The 17595-nt window shown below is 32.7% G+C and overlaps 2 protein-coding genes across 2 annotated transcripts; both read right to left on the bottom strand.

Moving 5' to 3' along the window:
* Positions 1-1950: 1950 nt before the first annotated feature.
* LOC143453362 (uncharacterized) lies at positions 1951-3322 on the bottom strand. Its single transcript, XM_076954676.1, has 4 exons — positions 3069-3322; positions 2817-2969; positions 2513-2689; positions 1951-2380 (listed from the first exon to the last, which is right to left on the bottom strand). Exons 1-4 carry the CDS (start codon positions 3190-3192, stop codon positions 2214-2216), a joined length of 621 nt encoding a protein of 206 aa, XP_076810791.1. The 5' UTR covers positions 3193-3322; the 3' UTR covers positions 1951-2213.
* A 12073-nt stretch (positions 3323-15395) lies between these two features.
* Positions 15396-16755, bottom strand: LOC143452219 (uncharacterized). Its single transcript, XM_076953105.1, has 4 exons — positions 16530-16755; positions 16199-16348; positions 15812-15964; positions 15396-15568 (listed from the first exon to the last, which is right to left on the bottom strand). Exons 1-4 carry the CDS (start codon positions 16654-16656, stop codon positions 15414-15416), a joined length of 585 nt encoding a protein of 194 aa, XP_076809220.1. The 5' UTR covers positions 16657-16755; the 3' UTR covers positions 15396-15413.
* Positions 16756-17595: the final 840 nt, after the last annotated feature.

Raw genomic sequence — 17595 nt, forward strand, 5'->3', positions numbered from 1 at the left:
AACGTTTTTATGTTATCTTATAAAAGTTTCTTTGTGTCTTATCACAACGCCAAGCATTTCTATACCTCAAACTTGTTACTGTTTACTACCATAGAACGTTAAAAGTTATTCGAAGGGAATAACTCGGACATTTAAGGTAGCAAAGGTTGATTAATTGTGAAAGTTTCAAGAACAACACACCACGGAAGGTTCTTCATAACGAAGTAGATCTATAACAGAATTCCCCAAAATGTGTCCGGTGAGTCGATCACAAGTTCGCAAAATTTATATAATTTACGAAATTTGATTGCGAACGTTCGATCATTAATCACATACCCTCACTGTCAAGATATCTAGTGCCTACTACAGACCTTCATTTCTTGATTTAAACATTAATTCAAAAAGATGGTTAAAACGTCAATAACAATCGTTCTACATTTTTTTTATTATAGCATATCAAGGCATGGTTATTAAACTGGTAAACAAAATATTCTACAAAACTACGTACGGAAAAACTGAAAGGATAGAAATAATGTCACATGACATGTTGCAATAAAAGTATCTTACAAACCAGTGAGTATAAGTAAGTAGCCAAAATTGACATTCCTTTCCTCAAGGGTTGAACTCAAAAACAAGTTTTTGCTATGGTTTAGTTTACGTTATACCTTTGAAACAAATTTACTTGCAACGAAAATGCTTCTTGTTCATTTTGGCGACCAAGCTAACACTCTAATATACCCAGGAGTGAAGCTCGAATTCGTGAGAATGAATATGCGTACGTCCGTATACAGAACGTTTGAGCTCGGGCTAATTCTTGGCATTTTCCTGGCATAAACGTATGTTCAGGTTAGATTGCCCCAGGCAGTCTATTAATCATACGCTTTCCTCGTATCAAGGGCAAAGTTAACTCACAAGCAAGGAGATTTTATATAAGTTAGTTACTTAGCTGATGAAAGGGAATGCAATGGTAAGAAAGTGGTTACGTTTGCATTTTTGTTTAAACTAAATTGGAAGTTGCATTGCAGCGTTTTGAAAGGTAATTGGTACGCTGATTTGAGAGTATCAGTGAACGCATGGCGTTTAAAATACTATCGTTATCTCGCAATAACCTTATAGTTGACTTCATATTCATGGCTTTTATGGAAGTGTTTACGACCCTATTATCTATAATCAACTGACATTCAATCACTGCCGTTAGTCTCCAACAATTATTGCTGTCAGCACAAGCGGTAAGTATCCGAATACTTTTTTATTTAACAAGCCTGACCTTCATGAGTTCTTTTATAGTGTTTTACGTGCATGTTAATTACCAAGCGTTTTCTTTAATTTCGATGATGATTATAATTTAATTTTTCTACTTAGACCTACACATAACACCAAACTTATATTTCCATCTTCTAGCATTAATTTTACATAAACCGTTTGTCAGCGTTGGTCTCTTTCCAGTGGTGAAACTGACTAGAAACGCACCTTACGGTATAAATGTTTGTGCTGGAACAGTGTTCTGGTAGAAAATACTGCAGCAAAGTGACTTATAACATGGTATTTGTTCGAAAACCAAATCCCGTGTGTTTAGATATTTGATAATAATATTGTATTTTAGTGATTGGTCACGTCTGCAAGTCGCTAATTTCATACAACCAAAGAGATATGGCTATTTTTTACCTCAACAGATATGTAAAACTTCAATTGTTTACAAACCTTTGAATGGCGTAAATTTTGCATTTGTGACCCCTTTTAAAGCAGCAGCGGTTGTTACAATAAAATAATTATTCGCTTAGCAATTTAAAATTGTAGAATTTCATGAAATATTTAAAGACCAAATATCGAGCAGAAAATTGCATTTAGATGTGAAATCCTTGTTATTTGTTTTTGTCTGGGGGTTTATAGTTCCGACACGAAAATTTACCCACTTTCAGCTCTGTCTCTTTCGATAGTATTAGTAATGAGAACCGATTCTATCATATAACCTTGTTTTAAATATTTGGCAACCTTTGTAAGTTAATCTGATATTTATTTGCACGATATTACAATCGATTGTTTGTAGACGAAGTTAGCACGTTAATGCAAAGGTGAAAAATCAGCAGTAGATAATAGGAAAATTATATTCATAGCACCTTATTCATCATGTTTTAAAATGTCGATAGGTTTATTTTGAATAATAGCCTACAAGAAACTTTTTAGTTGGTCAGAAAGACAAGTTATTGCGTAATTTAATTAATAAAAATAGCTGTTTATTCGTTGTTGATCGGAGGAAGGTCTCCAGACTTTTGAATTGCGCAGGGCTTGCAAACCTCACACGACAAAGGGCAATACTTGAATACATGAGGCCAAGGTGTGTCGTCTGCGCAAAATCCCTTTTCTTTCCATATTCCACAACCAGGATGTAAATCGCCACAATCTATAAGACGAATAAAATTTTTGTGCTATATAACGTTAATGAATTTTTGCAGCTAACAAAACCTTTAACTTTTCAGGAAAAAAATACACAATCCTTATAACAATGTTTTGACCAAGTTTGTTTTGTTTTCACCTTCGTCACATTGCTCTTCTATGGGAGGCAACTTGCATTGATCTCCACACAACCCGCAAGATTTTCTGCAATTCGACGAAACAAATTCAAATGTTTTTGTTGGTGCTTGGTAGTTGCTTTCGCACAGCCCGGCGTTTTGGAAAGAGTAGCAAAAAGGATGGTTGTCGAAACATGGTTCTGAAAAATCCGAAGACGCATTTAACCACAAAAGTAAGTATTTAAAACAAGACACAATCAGTTTTGTAACACTTTAATGTTTTCTTGATTTTAGTGACATGATCTATTTTTGGTTTTGATAAATTACCTTCTTGGCACAATGGCGCTGAGGTTTTGCACGGGGTACATTGTTTGCATGTAATGGGGCAAAGTCGTCTTGCCATTATGGCTTTGGATGTTCCATCGTTGCAGTACGGGCTGTATAAAATACACCCAACGAAAGCGTTCTTACAGTCCGAACCTGTAAAGGAGAAATAATATTTGTTATAAACATAAACGCTTCTGATCCATGAGTTTAACCAAAAACCAGATACCTTAGAAAAATATAAACAATACTTACGGCACGTTGCAGGTGGGGCCACATTGTTGCTTAGGTTTTCGAACAGTAACGATATGAGATTGTTTCTGATTCCAAGAGCAGCATGTTGGCAAGCGAAAAGAGTGATGAGAACGGCAATCTTCATGGCTATGGTATTTGATTAAGTAGATGGAACTAAACGACTTGAAGATTTTTTCTCTTCCCGTTGATGTCACTTCAGTGCTGGTTAAAGCCTAATGTGATAATTTGAGTAGCCGAACGCTTCCTCTTTTATACCCTAAGTTTTACTTTCTTTTTTGATAATACTTATTTATTATCACATTTAAAGGTGTGGCTCGATGACTCATTGTATGTTTTTTTTCTTTTAAAATCACATGGATTTTCAATATATGATGGTAGAGAGAATATTTCTCCAAGATTTTTTTCTCTTTTTAGTATATGGCAAACTTGTTTTTTGGGTTTATACCCAAAGATTCGCCTTACTGGACAGACAAGTTTTCCTTTTTCTTGCCACAAAATGTCTGAGCCTGAAATAAGTTGTCTTGGATGTTGAAGCAAAAGTAAGGTGTTTAATGTTAGAATGCCAGCCGACTTTGTTCGATTCGCAATTGCAATTTAAGCGTTGTTGGTATACTTAACCATCATTTCTAAAAAGTTTGCTTGTTAGCAAGCACCTGCCTTTACATTCTTGCAACGAAATTTGCACTCCGCCCTTATCAATTTTGTAAAAAGTGCTTTCAAATCGTCGACAAATTCGTACGTTTTATCCAAATTTTATTAATTTGAAATCAAAAATTTTAATTAACTAGAGGCATCTAAAATGTAGTGTTTTTTGTCCTCAGAAACGTTTATTACATTGGTACAATAAATCAATTTACATTGTTTTTCCTTTTTTCTAAAAAGCGGTAATTCACAATGTGATGATGTGTTGTGACACCAATGCGAACTTCATCAGACTTGCTTTCCTTGTCATTAACGAGAGAAGAGGTCACTATATGAAGTGCATACATGAGCTCACAAATGACTTTAATGTTTAAAAACACCTAAAATATAGTATTATTTCTTCATAATTTTCTTGAAGGGCAAGCGTTTTCAGATTATACTTATAAATAACTGCTACAAATCGTTTCTTCACTTTGCAAAAACTCCAGCCAATCGCTCTATGTTAGAGTAAAATATAAAGGTTTGTATTATATTTCTTTGCACATTTTATTTTTTTCATGCATGCTTATATTTTTTAGTTTTCCTATAAATGTTTAATCCAGTCTCCGACATTCCTACAATATAATGGAATTTCGTACTTTGTAATGATTTTGAATAATAATTTTTATACTTTTAGAAAATAAGATAAAATTTCATTTTTTTAAAATGTGGCTTTCAGGGTGCACACAGGCTAAAATTGATGGCTTTGTTTGAAAAGGATACTTGTACGAGCTTAATACCGAGAAGCTTTCTGTTGAGAACGGAAAAGAATCAGGTTTGTGTTTGTGAATAAATTGTTAGTCACACTTTTCTTCACACCAAGCTTGTGTTTTGAACACAAAATAAAACAAGATAAAAATCTTTCTCTGTCACCCACACACTCTCAATATAAGTTTATTTTATTTTAAAACCGGTTTCCTGCACTTCACGACTGCAATCTATGTGCAATAGGTTTGGCTGCGATACAAAAGCGTTTTACCAATTAGCTTTTAACTACTGTGTATTTTACAGCATTGCATTGCTACAAAAAATAGAATGTTTGACACAGGATATATTGCTTATTGTGTAAAATACAGTGTAAACAATAGTAGTCACAACAAACCGATGTAGCACATTATACCCGATGAAAAAAAAACATTTAAAGGCGCTTAACAGTAAACCAGTGAAAACTAAAAATAACTTACAATATATAAAAACAGCCAAACGTTACAGTAAAGTCAAGATTGAAAAAGTAACACAAAAGCACAGCAAAAAATACACTTTTAGGAACTCGTTTTAGTTGTCTGCATCGCGCACATCTTGCGGTAGATAGTTTCAAGCCTGGGCAGCCACTACAAAATAAAAATTAAAAATAGAATAACTTTTATAAAATCTTTTTATGATGCCAAAAAAGAAAATACCTACTATTGTAATTAAAAATTTCCACTTAGTTTCGGGAGTAAATTTAGTTAAAAGGATTAGATGGTAAATATTGCGATGTACCAGTATTATATATGTACCGTATGTTCATTGAGGTGTTAACAGGATTTGAAAGTATACCTACTAAGAAAATAAGTCTACTGGATTTCATCGTAACATCCGTTTCTTCAATCATTGCCATAAAGTATCGCAATCATACTCATCACTTTACCGCACAGCTTCGTTACATTTCAATTGTTTTGACAACAACTTCAAATGTAGTGGATACACTTGTAAGCTGATGTGGGAACAACGATAATAATCGACTGTCATGTAAAGAATTTCCTCCTCTTTTACCACACCTTATTTTACGATAAGATAAAATGTCTTTAAACGACAGTTCTTGTCAAAATATCAACGGAGCTGTTTCTCAGATAAAATACCTGATATAATTTTTTTGCGTAATTTAAACAAACTAAGGAAATATGTAAAAAATTGTTATATCAAATAAAAATAAACTAAAGTGTAAATAGTATACAATATTGCAAATAACTTTTATTAACTTAGCGAAATTTATTAACGGCTTTTTGTAATGCTCTGTGATTTTGAAATTACAGTAAAAGAAATAAGTATTCTATATAAGCTATAGATGAAACAAATCGTTTATATTTTTACAGTAAAACAAAATCTTATTTCCTTATATTATCTCGTTTATGTTTTTAATCATCACTATCAACATAGGTATTAGAAGTATATATATACAGTCAGCACATAACTACATGCAAGTATTGGGTTTATCAGCAATTTTCAATACATCTAAAACATATAACTTCTACAAAACAAAAAGCTACTGTATCACATTATGCCTTGAAGCGTTGATAGAAAAGATTTTTTCTTCGCTTACACTAGGTTGCTTGCCGATAGCATTGCTGACCCGTTTTTGTTTAATATACAAACCTTCCTGATACAGTATATTTACAAATGTCATCTTTATACGATTTTTCCTTTTGCGTGGATTACCACCAATTCAAGTCGTTTGAGAAACGTCCACATCATGCTAAAAACACATTTATAAATGCTTCGTATTGTTTTTATAAAAATTTTTATTACTGTTTTTATAAAATCTGATTTTGACAGACCGTTTTTTAAATGCCTTGAAATATGACTGCTGCTCACATTAGCTTCATTCAAAACCAGCATCATCACAGGAACAATATCTAAACTGCGGAAATTAGACAAACATAACTTTCAGTTAACCACTGAAAAGGAAAGTGAACGTATTGCTTTAATGGAATTATTTAGAGGGTCACAAATTTATTGCATTGATGAAAGTTTTTGGTACAAGTATCCCATCATCCAAATAATCCATCCGTTCCGTAAAGTTAACTTCAGAACCGCGGTATGACGTTATCGATATAAGTATATGAATATTAGTCAGTTCATTTACATACAAGGTTATTATCAACATCATAAAGCTGTTTTTAAGTGCTTTTGAAAAGGTGAATGAGTCAGTTAAAGTTTAGTGTAAGGAAAACTTTCAGTGCATCGTATCTTGACCTAACAATCGACTACATCAAATTTATTCTGAAATATAACTCGGACAATGGGAAACAAAGCATAATTATTATATTTGTGCGGTGACATTAGGTATACAGTGTTAGATACATTTTGAAGGATGTGTTTATATGTACATCTCGTTCCAGTTAAAATTAATGACAAATAAAAGAATGACAAACTTGTCATCGACTGTCTCTAGCCAAGTTATGTAGGTTTTGAACAACCATAGCAATGTAAAGCTTTGATAAAAAAACGTTTCTAAATAATTTACCTTTCTATTTCACGCTGATAAACTCCACCTTGAAAACACGATTGTTTGTTAAGCACACACCAATTCCTGTGAAAGTCTCATTTATTACCTACGTTAACGTTTAAATGTTAAAAGGAACGGCATATATGTTAAATGTACGAAAATTTCAAAATGATAACGAAAAATATATCGGTTTCATTACTTGTTCGTGCTGAATATATTTAAACTTGTTTATTGTGGAAACAAACGCAACTAAGATCATGTTATTAGCTCACAGACAGTCAGTCCATCATGTTTAATACTTTGCGTTTTTTTGCGTCGTACATCGGTATTTTCCTCTTACCAATCTATGTCAAACGCACAAGTTACGTATTGGGAGTTATGTTTCACATGAAGAATGAATATACGCATGAGCCAAAACAGTTAAAAGCAATTTATATAGTCAAACGTTTTCGTTGATCCTACAATTATTTTTAATATTGGTTGTAACTTCAACTACAAAATGTTTGTAGTACAGACCGAACCGTCTGCTGACTAATGAAATGTTTTCCACTGTTTTTGCTATTCTATTCGTTCTTAAACGAATGTATTTCAATCAAACAAGTCTGCTGGCAATAGCAATGGACTTTACATCACAAGTTGTTTTATTATTTGCTTCGCAACTTATTTATCGCCTCTCTTGGCTGTTAGTTTAAGTTTATATTCATATTAATAGTTGTTGTTTTAGCCATACTAATTAATTAAGTACATGTTTTACAAAATAAAGATTAAAGGAACAAATTGACGGCAACCTGGTGCTTGCTATTCAATATGATTTAAGAATATAAATAAACCGAATTCTTATAATTTTATGCCTGTGAGCATGTTCGCACATTGTCTTAAAAGGCTTCTTTATGAGATTGTTATCTCCGACATTGCGCCGTTCATTCCTATGCGTAGGCGTAGGCGTATGTCAATCGATGTTTTGCCTCATAATTGTGTGGTATGTGTTGCAAGAGTGTTGACTTCTGTAAAGAAACGCAGAAAACATGTTTAACGCTTTGTAAAGTACTGTATAGGTAGGAAATGTTGTATAGTTTGGCCCAGTTTATATGCTCATAAAACAATTTCTTTTAACTTAGCTTTCTTTTGACAATAACGCTTTCATTTTTAAAATTTTTTATTTTTATTCTTTTGGTTGAAACCGTCAAAACCATTCACAAAACCGTGATTTTGTTATTTCTTCAGAAATCTAATTCTAGGAAAACACCATCGAACGTTTTGTCAGTTGTTTTGGAAAATATTTTTAAACAATTGTTTGTCATTTTTAACATGTAAGGTTTAGCTTTTAAATATAAAACACCATTTGATAACCATACTCATTTCATATATAGTAACAGGGAATACACAATACTGCAATACAACTTACCAGGTAGGGTATTGTGTATGGTAGGGCTACTAACTTTTTGCAGTGTACGTTGAGCGTTGCAGTTAATGTGCAATTAGAATAACAAGAACGGTAATAGACAACACACAAATGTTAGGTTAAATCTATGCCGTATTTTATGCATTTCATTCAAATAACACTGTGAATTCAGGACAGGTGTAGTGACTATCTTTTTTAATGCATACTTGAATGAAGAACATGAGATTTAACTTTTGCGCATTTTATTGAGCAATAACATTTTAGTACTTTGACAATATAACATATAACTTTCGGTATAGTCAGACGTTCTCTAAAAAATGATTTTATACATTGATTTGTGAAAAGGTATTCGTTACATAAACGTTAGACACTATATTAAACTGGAGTTATTTGGAACAAAGAATTTCTAACTTCACAATAGTGTATTTTTCCATATAGTTTACACTCTTTATTTGATATATGCTGTGTAGAATATTTAATTGCAAATTACAATGCTGTTTAAAAACACATAACATAACGTGTGGAGATAAACAAGATTTGTATATTTGTCACAGGAATACTTTGCTTTTCTTTAGTTTAGCTTGATAGAGAAACAAATATAAATAGGCTTTAAAACAACAGAAATACACAATATATGAAATAATGCTATTTAGAATTTAAGAAAGGTTGTTTAAAATTTATTTCAAATTTATTTTGAAAATGGCTGTTCTATATACAAGCCTTGAGGCATGACCCGAATTCGGCAAGATCTACTCGCGTGATGAATCACTTGGTGGTAATTTGAAACAGTATATCTTATTTCCCGATAAGGTAATTGAGTGGTTAGGTAATATTCGAGATTATCTCGTTGTGTGGCTTTTCAAAACGACCGCCATTTTGGTTTGCCTCCTACACACATAATTTCTGATGAGTTAACTACTTGTTTGTTTAAACATTACATTAATTTTACATCTTCTGTTTCCGTTTTGAACTAATGTTTCCAATTTCTCTCTTTTAAAACATGGATTGATTGTTCGCAAAACAGATACAATTTTCACTTTCTAGTTATACCTATATTTATTCAGTATAAAGTTTTCTTGGCGACAAAACAAGTCATTGGTTCCATGTGTGTTCAGAAATGGTTGTTCTGTAAATAATAAATAGAAATTTTCATTCAACATTACAAAAGCCCTCTAATGTTTAATTTGGCAGAATTAAGAAGTACGTTAGTATGTATTTGTCAATTTTAGTCTGAAACATGGTTTAATATTATAATATGTTGTAAGTACCTGTTATACGGTGACTATCAAAAGCGAAATATTTTGTCCTCTTCAACGATTCAACACAACGGTTCACTTTAATTGCAATTTTTAGATTCTCTGCCTATCAGGTGACATTTTATTAGAATTCATTTGACTTCATTGTCCTAAAAACGTTTTTATGAAATGCTTAGTTTTCAGTTTTACCAAAAGTTTCAATTTCAAGCCAGGTATGTTAGGGTTAATTACAAGGATAATACTTCACAGTCATATAATATCAAATTTTAAGGTTTTAGCCATATTTTCTTTTGATATCGTTCTTTTTGAAATATCTTGCTCACTAAAAACTAAAAAAAGCCAAAACAAAAATGTTGTCGTCTTGGGTGGGGCTAAATCCTGTCTCGCAAACCGGATACCTCGTCTTACGTTTACCCGGATAGGCAGCATTCCGTGTGGTTAAACAATGTTAAGTTACTTGCTATAACGTGCGGTTAAACTTGTCAGTCACAGCCTGCCATGTAGGAGAGAATCACGTTGGGCCAATATTTTGTCAATAAACTTAAACAAGATAAGACGTTAATCGCAGAGGTGTGGCAGACGATTAAAAGGCTACAGTAAACACTATCAGAATTTTTCACACCTCTCGTCTGTATGCATAACAAATTTCTTTCAAACTACCAGGCACAAGTATGAAAGAGATAAAACAATGATTTTAGATGGATATAGTTATTTTTAGGTGTTTCTTCCTGAAAAGTCACAGACCTGTACAACGCTTTCTAACCTATTTCTGACAAGAAAACATATCTCCAATAAAATTATACTATTGATCTTATCGGGTGAATACTTCAGAAACGTTTGCTGATGTCGTCTGTTACTTTCGAGAACTACAAATCAATGGTATTTTGTACGTTCTAATTTGTAAGAGTGAAAGTTTGTAACATGCTCTCAAGTGCATAAGATTTTGCATTTCGTTCACAGCGGTTGTGCCAAGAAGCAGATAAACTGTTAGTTACTTAAAATTGACTGGTGCAAAGTTTAGCATCAGACATTTTAAACTAAATTGTAATCAAAATCTTTTTTAAATCAGATAACGATAATCGTCGGACAAAACCATCTTAATTGTATCTAAATTGTCTGATTATTTTGGGTAATTATTACACAAAAATAACTCTATCCTCGTTTGGCGCATCTTATCTGTAATTACCGGCAAAAGTGTAATTGCTTATAGAGAGTTTATCAATCCCCGAAAAAACTATTTAAGGATAAAGCCTTCGTCATTTCTTCTAATCGGGATGATAAATCATGAAACGTATTTACTTGGAAAATGGATCTTGGGGGAGCGTTAATGCAGCAACTAGTATACATAAAGAAATAAAAACAATGGAATGTTTAATAGTATACTCGAAACGTTCAATTATAGTTTTAAAATAGTGACCAAAACAGATCCCAGTAAAAACTAATACTGTAAATGTTAGAATTCTAATTAAATTTTTGCGTTTAATTATGCTAATTGCGCCAATGTAATGGTAAATGTAAAACACTGAATACTCACAAAAAGCGGTATCTTACACAGAGGCTGTAATAAGTAATACCCAATATATATCGTTTACTCTGTTTTACATACAACCTAGTATATATGTTTTACATGTGTAAAACATATGCAAAACTATGCATGTATGCTGTATTTCAAATGACTGGTTTGTCTAATATAGAAACACAAATTTTCGGTTTTTATTCATTACAAGAAGGATATTTTATTCTAAATTTTATCTCGAACATTAAAATTAAGGTATTGTTTCCAAGACCAAGTTCAATGACATGTTTGTAGTGAAATAAATCCTCTCTAACCGCTTGCAGTTTCATTGTATTTATATCTTTTCACAAAAACTATTCAAGGTTTTAAACTATGTGAAGTTTTCTTAAAAACTTTGTAAACCTTCTCAACTGTACTGCAATAGTAAACACCATCGGTAGTGTTTTGTCGTTGGCACGTAATGTTTTTGTCATTGGCAGTTTTATTTCGTTTTATTACTTATATAGATTGATTTGCAAAAATGAATTTAGAGACGTATGGCCTTCAGACTATCCTATAGTCCTATAGTAATGCCGGGTGGGGTTTTGCAAAAACTTACATTTTAACAAAACGTTTAAATAAGCAAAGAATAACATAGATAACTGTAAGCAATGTACTGTAGCTTGCAAACTGTGTGATTAATTTTCAAACTATGAAAATAGTTTTGATTATTATCATCAGGCTGTTGCGTCAATGCGGCCAAACGTTTAAGTTTAAAAAATCTTCTATTGATCTTACCAACTGATACGACTTGCCGCTTACCACGGTCATTATAATATGTTTATTAGATTCTAATGCTTGATAAGCTTGTCATTATGCTGTTTATTGCTCAAAACAACTTTGGCTTCCATGATTTTTCGTTAACTAGGCTTTACTAAGGTTTTGTGTATGCAACAAGGCCGTTTGCCCCTTCTCGGCAATTTGTTGTATCTTATTAATTAGCACAAATCAAGGTTTCATTGTTTGCTGCAAAGATTTGTGTTTTAAGGTCTTCAGCATTTCAGAGCAAATCGCTATGCTACTATTATTATTGTTATTGCTACGTCAATCCACAAACGTTTTCCTGTTCTTTCTGCGCAGATCCCAAAAATTCAAAACATGCAACACAAGTACAGTGGTCTATTTCAGATTTACCATCAAATTACATTGGCTTAGGAACTGGTTTTGTTGTAGGATTTTGTACACATAAATTGGGTACACGAAAATTAAAAACTGCAAGTTGAATCAAGTTCGTATAGCACCTGTATAGTATTACGTTAAATAAGCGTTATTAGTTAACATTATTGTTAACATATTGTTAACAAAATATTGTTGTTTACATTTAAACATATAAAAACATATTGTGTTTCAACATGCGAAACACACTGCTTGGTCAGTATATACAGCAAAAACTGTAACACGGATTACTCATACGGTGCAAAAGAAGTGCGGGTGAAAATCGCTTGGCAAGTGATCTCTTTCGGAATATCAAATGGGCACGTTTTGTAATCATTTTCCATGGATACCTGAATTCCGATCACTTCTTTTATGAAGATCACACCCGTTTTCCTGCTCGTGAAATTAACAGCTATATACTTTTTGCAACCGCGAAGCTACAATTTACGTATCTGACTTTTAATGTATCACTTTGAACATTAAGCACTTTGGAAAGCACACTAAAAGTAACCCCAAAAGAGTTGGGAAATGCTATTTAAAATCACGTAATTTTTTCGCATACTAAATTCCACACACTTTTTTAGGCTTCAGAAAAATTTTCCTAAACATTCATCATTTTAGTTAACCTTTCGTAGGCGCTTATTTAGAAGTATGCATGAAATCAAAAATGGCCTTGATTTAATCACCTTTATTTGTCATCAACAAAGCGAGATGCACGCTGTTGATGTTACATAAGCAAACGCCTTTGGCTCTATGAAGCTTGGCGCGTCAAGTTAAGTACCAGCGTAGGTCCAAGTTCAGATATCGCGAAAAATTAGCATCGTTAAATTTCGTCTTGCAGCAAAATAGTAACTTTGTGTAACTTGCCACTTTGCGACAATCTAAACAAAATATAAGGTACCTGTACCGAATAAGGCCCGGTCCCTAATAAGGCCCATTGCTCATATTTCGCAAACCCGTGCAAATAAATAAAAGATTTTGTCCCTACATAAAATCTAATATAAATTCATGATGGTTTACCAGATTTCATCCTTGTCACGTGATCAACCGATTCGCTAGAGCACAACAAAAATTTGATACTTGCAGTTAAGGTGGTTTTGTTAATTTAGAAAAAAAGTAAATGAGAATTTGGCCGGTTAAATGAACTGTTGTCTGCCGGCTGAAGTTTTCATGTAACAACCAACTTAGTATTGAAAAGGATAATGCACTTTTTTTTGCTAAAACTTTTCTGATGATAAAAATGTGACGTTTTTTTCGTGGATGCCACATGCGCCTAATAAGGCCCATACAAGATGCTTGGTTAATTGATGTCCAGACTTCAAGAGTGGTTCCAGTCATCAGTTGGCAAATTGTTGCAATTACTTTGATGCGCCTAATGGAATCTTTTTAAATGTTTGTACAACTTAAAATGTGAAATTTCTAATAATGTTATATGTTGTCTATTACTATGTTTTGAATCAAAATACTCACAAAATTGGTGGGCCTTATTAGGAGCCTATGCTCCTAATAAGGCCCATTTTTTGGAATTTTTAATTTCTTTATAAAATTTTTTTGAGGGGTTGTCAGTTATTGTGGTTTGAATATGTTGTAGTCATATACCCTCACTAATACAATACGATTTTTCAGTCTATTCTCATTTATGGTTCTTGAGTTATTTTCAAAAAAGTGTTAGGTGGACCTTATTTGGTACAGGTACCTTATACGGTTAGAAAAGCAATTTTGTTTTGCGGCAAATTGTTTAAATAGTTGTCTATTGATCAAATAATACACCTCTTCTACCATTGGACCAAACTTAATAACGTCCATTTAGACTTTAAAGAGTAATAAACGGTTTAAAGAATTTTTTACACAACTAAATATTTTTCATACAATAAATATGAAATTCTTAAAATAATAATTCAATTGGATTATTTAAAAGGCTTGCTGGTCAAATGTAATTGGCAATAAGGTCATGTACCCATCATCAGTATCTATAAAAAAGCTTATATTTTGCAATTTAAAGATATTTAATGTATGCAAGATGTCATATGTTGGTGTTTGTTATTTTCAATAGAAAAAAACTTTACTGTTGCATTTCTGAAACACTGTGCGGAATTTACAGCTGTTTCTCAGACTAGATCGTGCCGATGAGATATTCATGGAATAAAAGAGTGCCAATCGTCTTTCTAAAGGTTGAAAAGTACCACGCTAGATTAAATGAATGAAATTTGAAATGAATGAAATTTCTGACCAGAATATTTTAAAATCGAATTCTTATTGGATGAGAATATAAAATGAAGAATTCCTGCAAAGCCAGCGTTTCTTTTTTTTTCACTTAACAACCCAATTTTGATTAATGTTTGTTTTTTTTGCTCAAGAGCGCTACCTTGGGTGGTGTTGTAATAGCTATAGCTGACCTGCAGTATAAGTTTTCGTGATAAAGTCTGAGTTTTTTTCATTTCTATTGAAATACAAAAGAAAAAGATGTCCTGGAATAAATCATCCCTGGGTACTATTTTTAGGCGTTTTCTTTCACAAAGCAAGTTTACAGAGTAAAGAAATAATAATGGTTATCATTTGAAATGCTTTTCGTCTTGGTGGAATGAGTTAGATCCTTTTCAACTATAATTTTCAGTTCTATCGCAAAACACTAAACTAAACTTAGCTGCTAAGCTTTTAGTGAAGAACATTACTTATATATCTGTAGGTCTGTATAAACCCTAAAATGCTTTCTTAACGTGAAAAAAACTTATTTAGCAGTGTAATTTAAACCACGGAAATAACATAATAGAATGAAAAGAAAAGATCGTTTAGTGTTTCCCATGACTAAGTCACGTTTTTTTTTTATATTATAATCACCAGATACGCAATATACCGTACATCATCTGTTGTTTTTATAAACAATATGAAAACCGAAAGACCGAAAGTTGGGCTTTAATCAATTTTCTATAAGTTATTTAAAGTTTTATAGATGAAAAAAGAAACATAGCAAGTATTTTCAACTCTGCATTCTTTAAGTAAAAATATTGCAGAATGGCCACAAATATACATTTTGAACTTACAACAAAAGAAATTAGCACAATTATTGCACGCAACGCAAAAGCCGTTTCTATTTTTCTCCAGATTTGTATGTTGGCAAGCAGGGTTTGCAGTCGGTACAAGTTTTTTTGCAGACGAACAACACATGAGGATAACCTCCAGTTAGAGCGTCACAATACCCCTTAGCCTTCCAACGTGCACAATAATGGTAGTCGTCTTTACAAGCTGCAAAATACAACAAAGAGTTGAATTACCATTTAACCGTTTTTAAATCACGTTCTTTGTTTTTCGCTTCACCATAAAATAAAATTTTGCGATGCATCTTGAGTGCAGCATTAATATTGCTTAAATAGCAAGATCTTGTGCCGGACACAAGTCACAAAAATAAAAATATTTAATTGTTCTGTTGCTAAGTCAAGCTTTTTCAAAGTAATCCCTGCAGAAAGCTCACATTATTATTTAGCTCACCTGGGTCGCAAGGCGCATCAGTTGGTGAAGGCAACGAGCACTCTGTTGCGCACAACTTACAGGATCTTTGGCAGTTTTTGACCACATACGGCAAATGACAAAGGTTTTCTTTTTGGTAGGTAAAACAAAACTGATCTGTGTCAATGCAGGGCTCTGCAAAAACAAGAGCCTTGTCAAACAACCTCTCATCTGTGTTGTGAAAGAATCATACTAGTAGTCTACAATGTAATTTTTGTGATGTCATCAACTTGACAATTAACGCTTACTACCTTTATTGCAGGCGTCAAAGAAAGAACGTCACTTCTTTTCAAACTATTTGCTAATGACTATTTAAACTTATCTAAATAGCATATTGCAGAGATACACATAAACCTATGTAGGTTATACCCTCTTGGCAGCCAGGAGTTCTTTTTGGACAAGCTTTGCAAATTTTACATGAAAGAGGACACACTCTTCTTAGAAAGATGGCTGATAAACTTGCGAGACATTTACTTCTTAAAAAAAGACAAGATGGGTGATAGTCCCGGCAGTCAGTTCCTGCATTAAATAATGAAATTTTTTAAAAACGAAAATTTGATTGAAGAAATAACCAAATTTTTTTGTTGAAATCTTACAGAAACTAGAGAGATACTTTTCATGTTGTATAAGTTGCAACTAATACTGTTTATACAACAATATGTGCATACAATAATCAGTAATAATACTTGATAACACTCACTGCATCTAGCTTGCTGTATATTGTTTGATAAATTCTCTAATAGAAGATCTTTAAAGTTGCCAAACAGTGCATCCGCTCCGGGTTGAAGAAAAAGAAGAAGTGAAAAAAGAGCCATTGTTACCTTCATGATGGTACCGAAGTAGCTGCTGCTTCAACTGCTGTGGCTGCAATACGCTTCAAGGTGGTTGAATAACTTCTACTTTGTTGATCAACACTTTCAAAGTTTGATGTGGCGTACAAATGCCACAGAGTATTTATACAACCACTTTTTTTCTTTTTCTAATGTTTCCTTATATATAAAAGTCATAATTATACCTTTCACCTGACAAACGATTACCTTTCTTCTGCGAACACAAAGCTTTCAACGCATCTCTCCTCGATTGAACTTATCTCAAGATTTTGATACAGTATTGAAATTTAATTAAAATTTTATTAGTAAAAGATAGTCGGGCAACACACTTGACCCTGTCTGAAAGTTGCACGTTTTGTATACAATCCCACACGTAGGCTGGTAGGTATTCTTTCGTAAATATAATCAACTTCAAACGAAAACCATTATAATTGCTCAATCATTAAATCTTGAAATTAATTGGGATCGATAATTTATAGCTACCATAATTAAATTGTTTACAGAGAAATTATAACCTCATATCTTCAATACGTAACATTGTAAAGATTGTGATAAAATTAGGTCAGCCTCAAATATTTGTGTAGCTATTTGGTCTTGTAAAATAAAATCGTCTTATACTTTCCCGCAAATGTTTTATCATGTCTGTTATCAACTGAAAAAAGTCTCTCCCTCCTAAATCATTATATACTGCCGGCTATTTTTCTGCTACAACGTAGTCAGTATTAATATATGTGTGTGGCAAATTTACATAACATTTTCAACGTTGTGCGTGCTAAAAGTTTTAAATGTTATATGGTTTGAAACATATCCTTTCCTATTTATTTTTTTATCTCACGGTACCTCTGACACCTTTCCACGTACTCACTTTGAGCACCCATTGACTAGAAATTGCGGAGAGCAGGTTTTCTTAGGAAAGTATAAAAGTATAAACTAAAA

The sequence above is a fragment of the Clavelina lepadiformis genome, chromosome 4, assembly GCF_947623445.1.
Source record: "Clavelina lepadiformis chromosome 4, kaClaLepa1.1, whole genome shotgun sequence".
Classification (NCBI taxonomy): domain Eukaryota; kingdom Metazoa; phylum Chordata; class Ascidiacea; order Aplousobranchia; family Clavelinidae; genus Clavelina; species Clavelina lepadiformis.

Coding starts and splice junctions, on each gene's coding strand:
- LOC143453362 (XM_076954676.1), bottom strand. CDS start 3,192: ATGAAGATTGCCGTTCTCATCACTCTTTTCGCTTGCCAACATGCTGCT. Junction 2,690..2,816: donor AGCGCCATTGTGCCAAGAAG/GTAATTTATCAA, acceptor CGGATTTTTCAG/AACCATGTTTCGACAACCAT. Junction 2,381..2,512: donor AGAAGAGCAATGTGACGAAG/GTGAAAACAAAA, acceptor TTCGTCTTATAG/ATTGTGGCGATTTACATCCT.
- LOC143452219 (XM_076953105.1), bottom strand. CDS start 16,656: ATGAAGGTAACAATGGCTCTTTTTTCACTTCTTCTTTTTCTTCAACCC. Junction 16,349..16,529: donor TATACAGCAAGCTAGATGCA/GTGAGTGTTATC, acceptor TATTTAATGCAG/GAACTGACTGCCGGGACTAT. Junction 15,965..16,198: donor AACTCCTGGCTGCCAAGAGG/GTATAACCTACA, acceptor TTGTTTTTGCAG/AGCCCTGCATTGACACAGAT.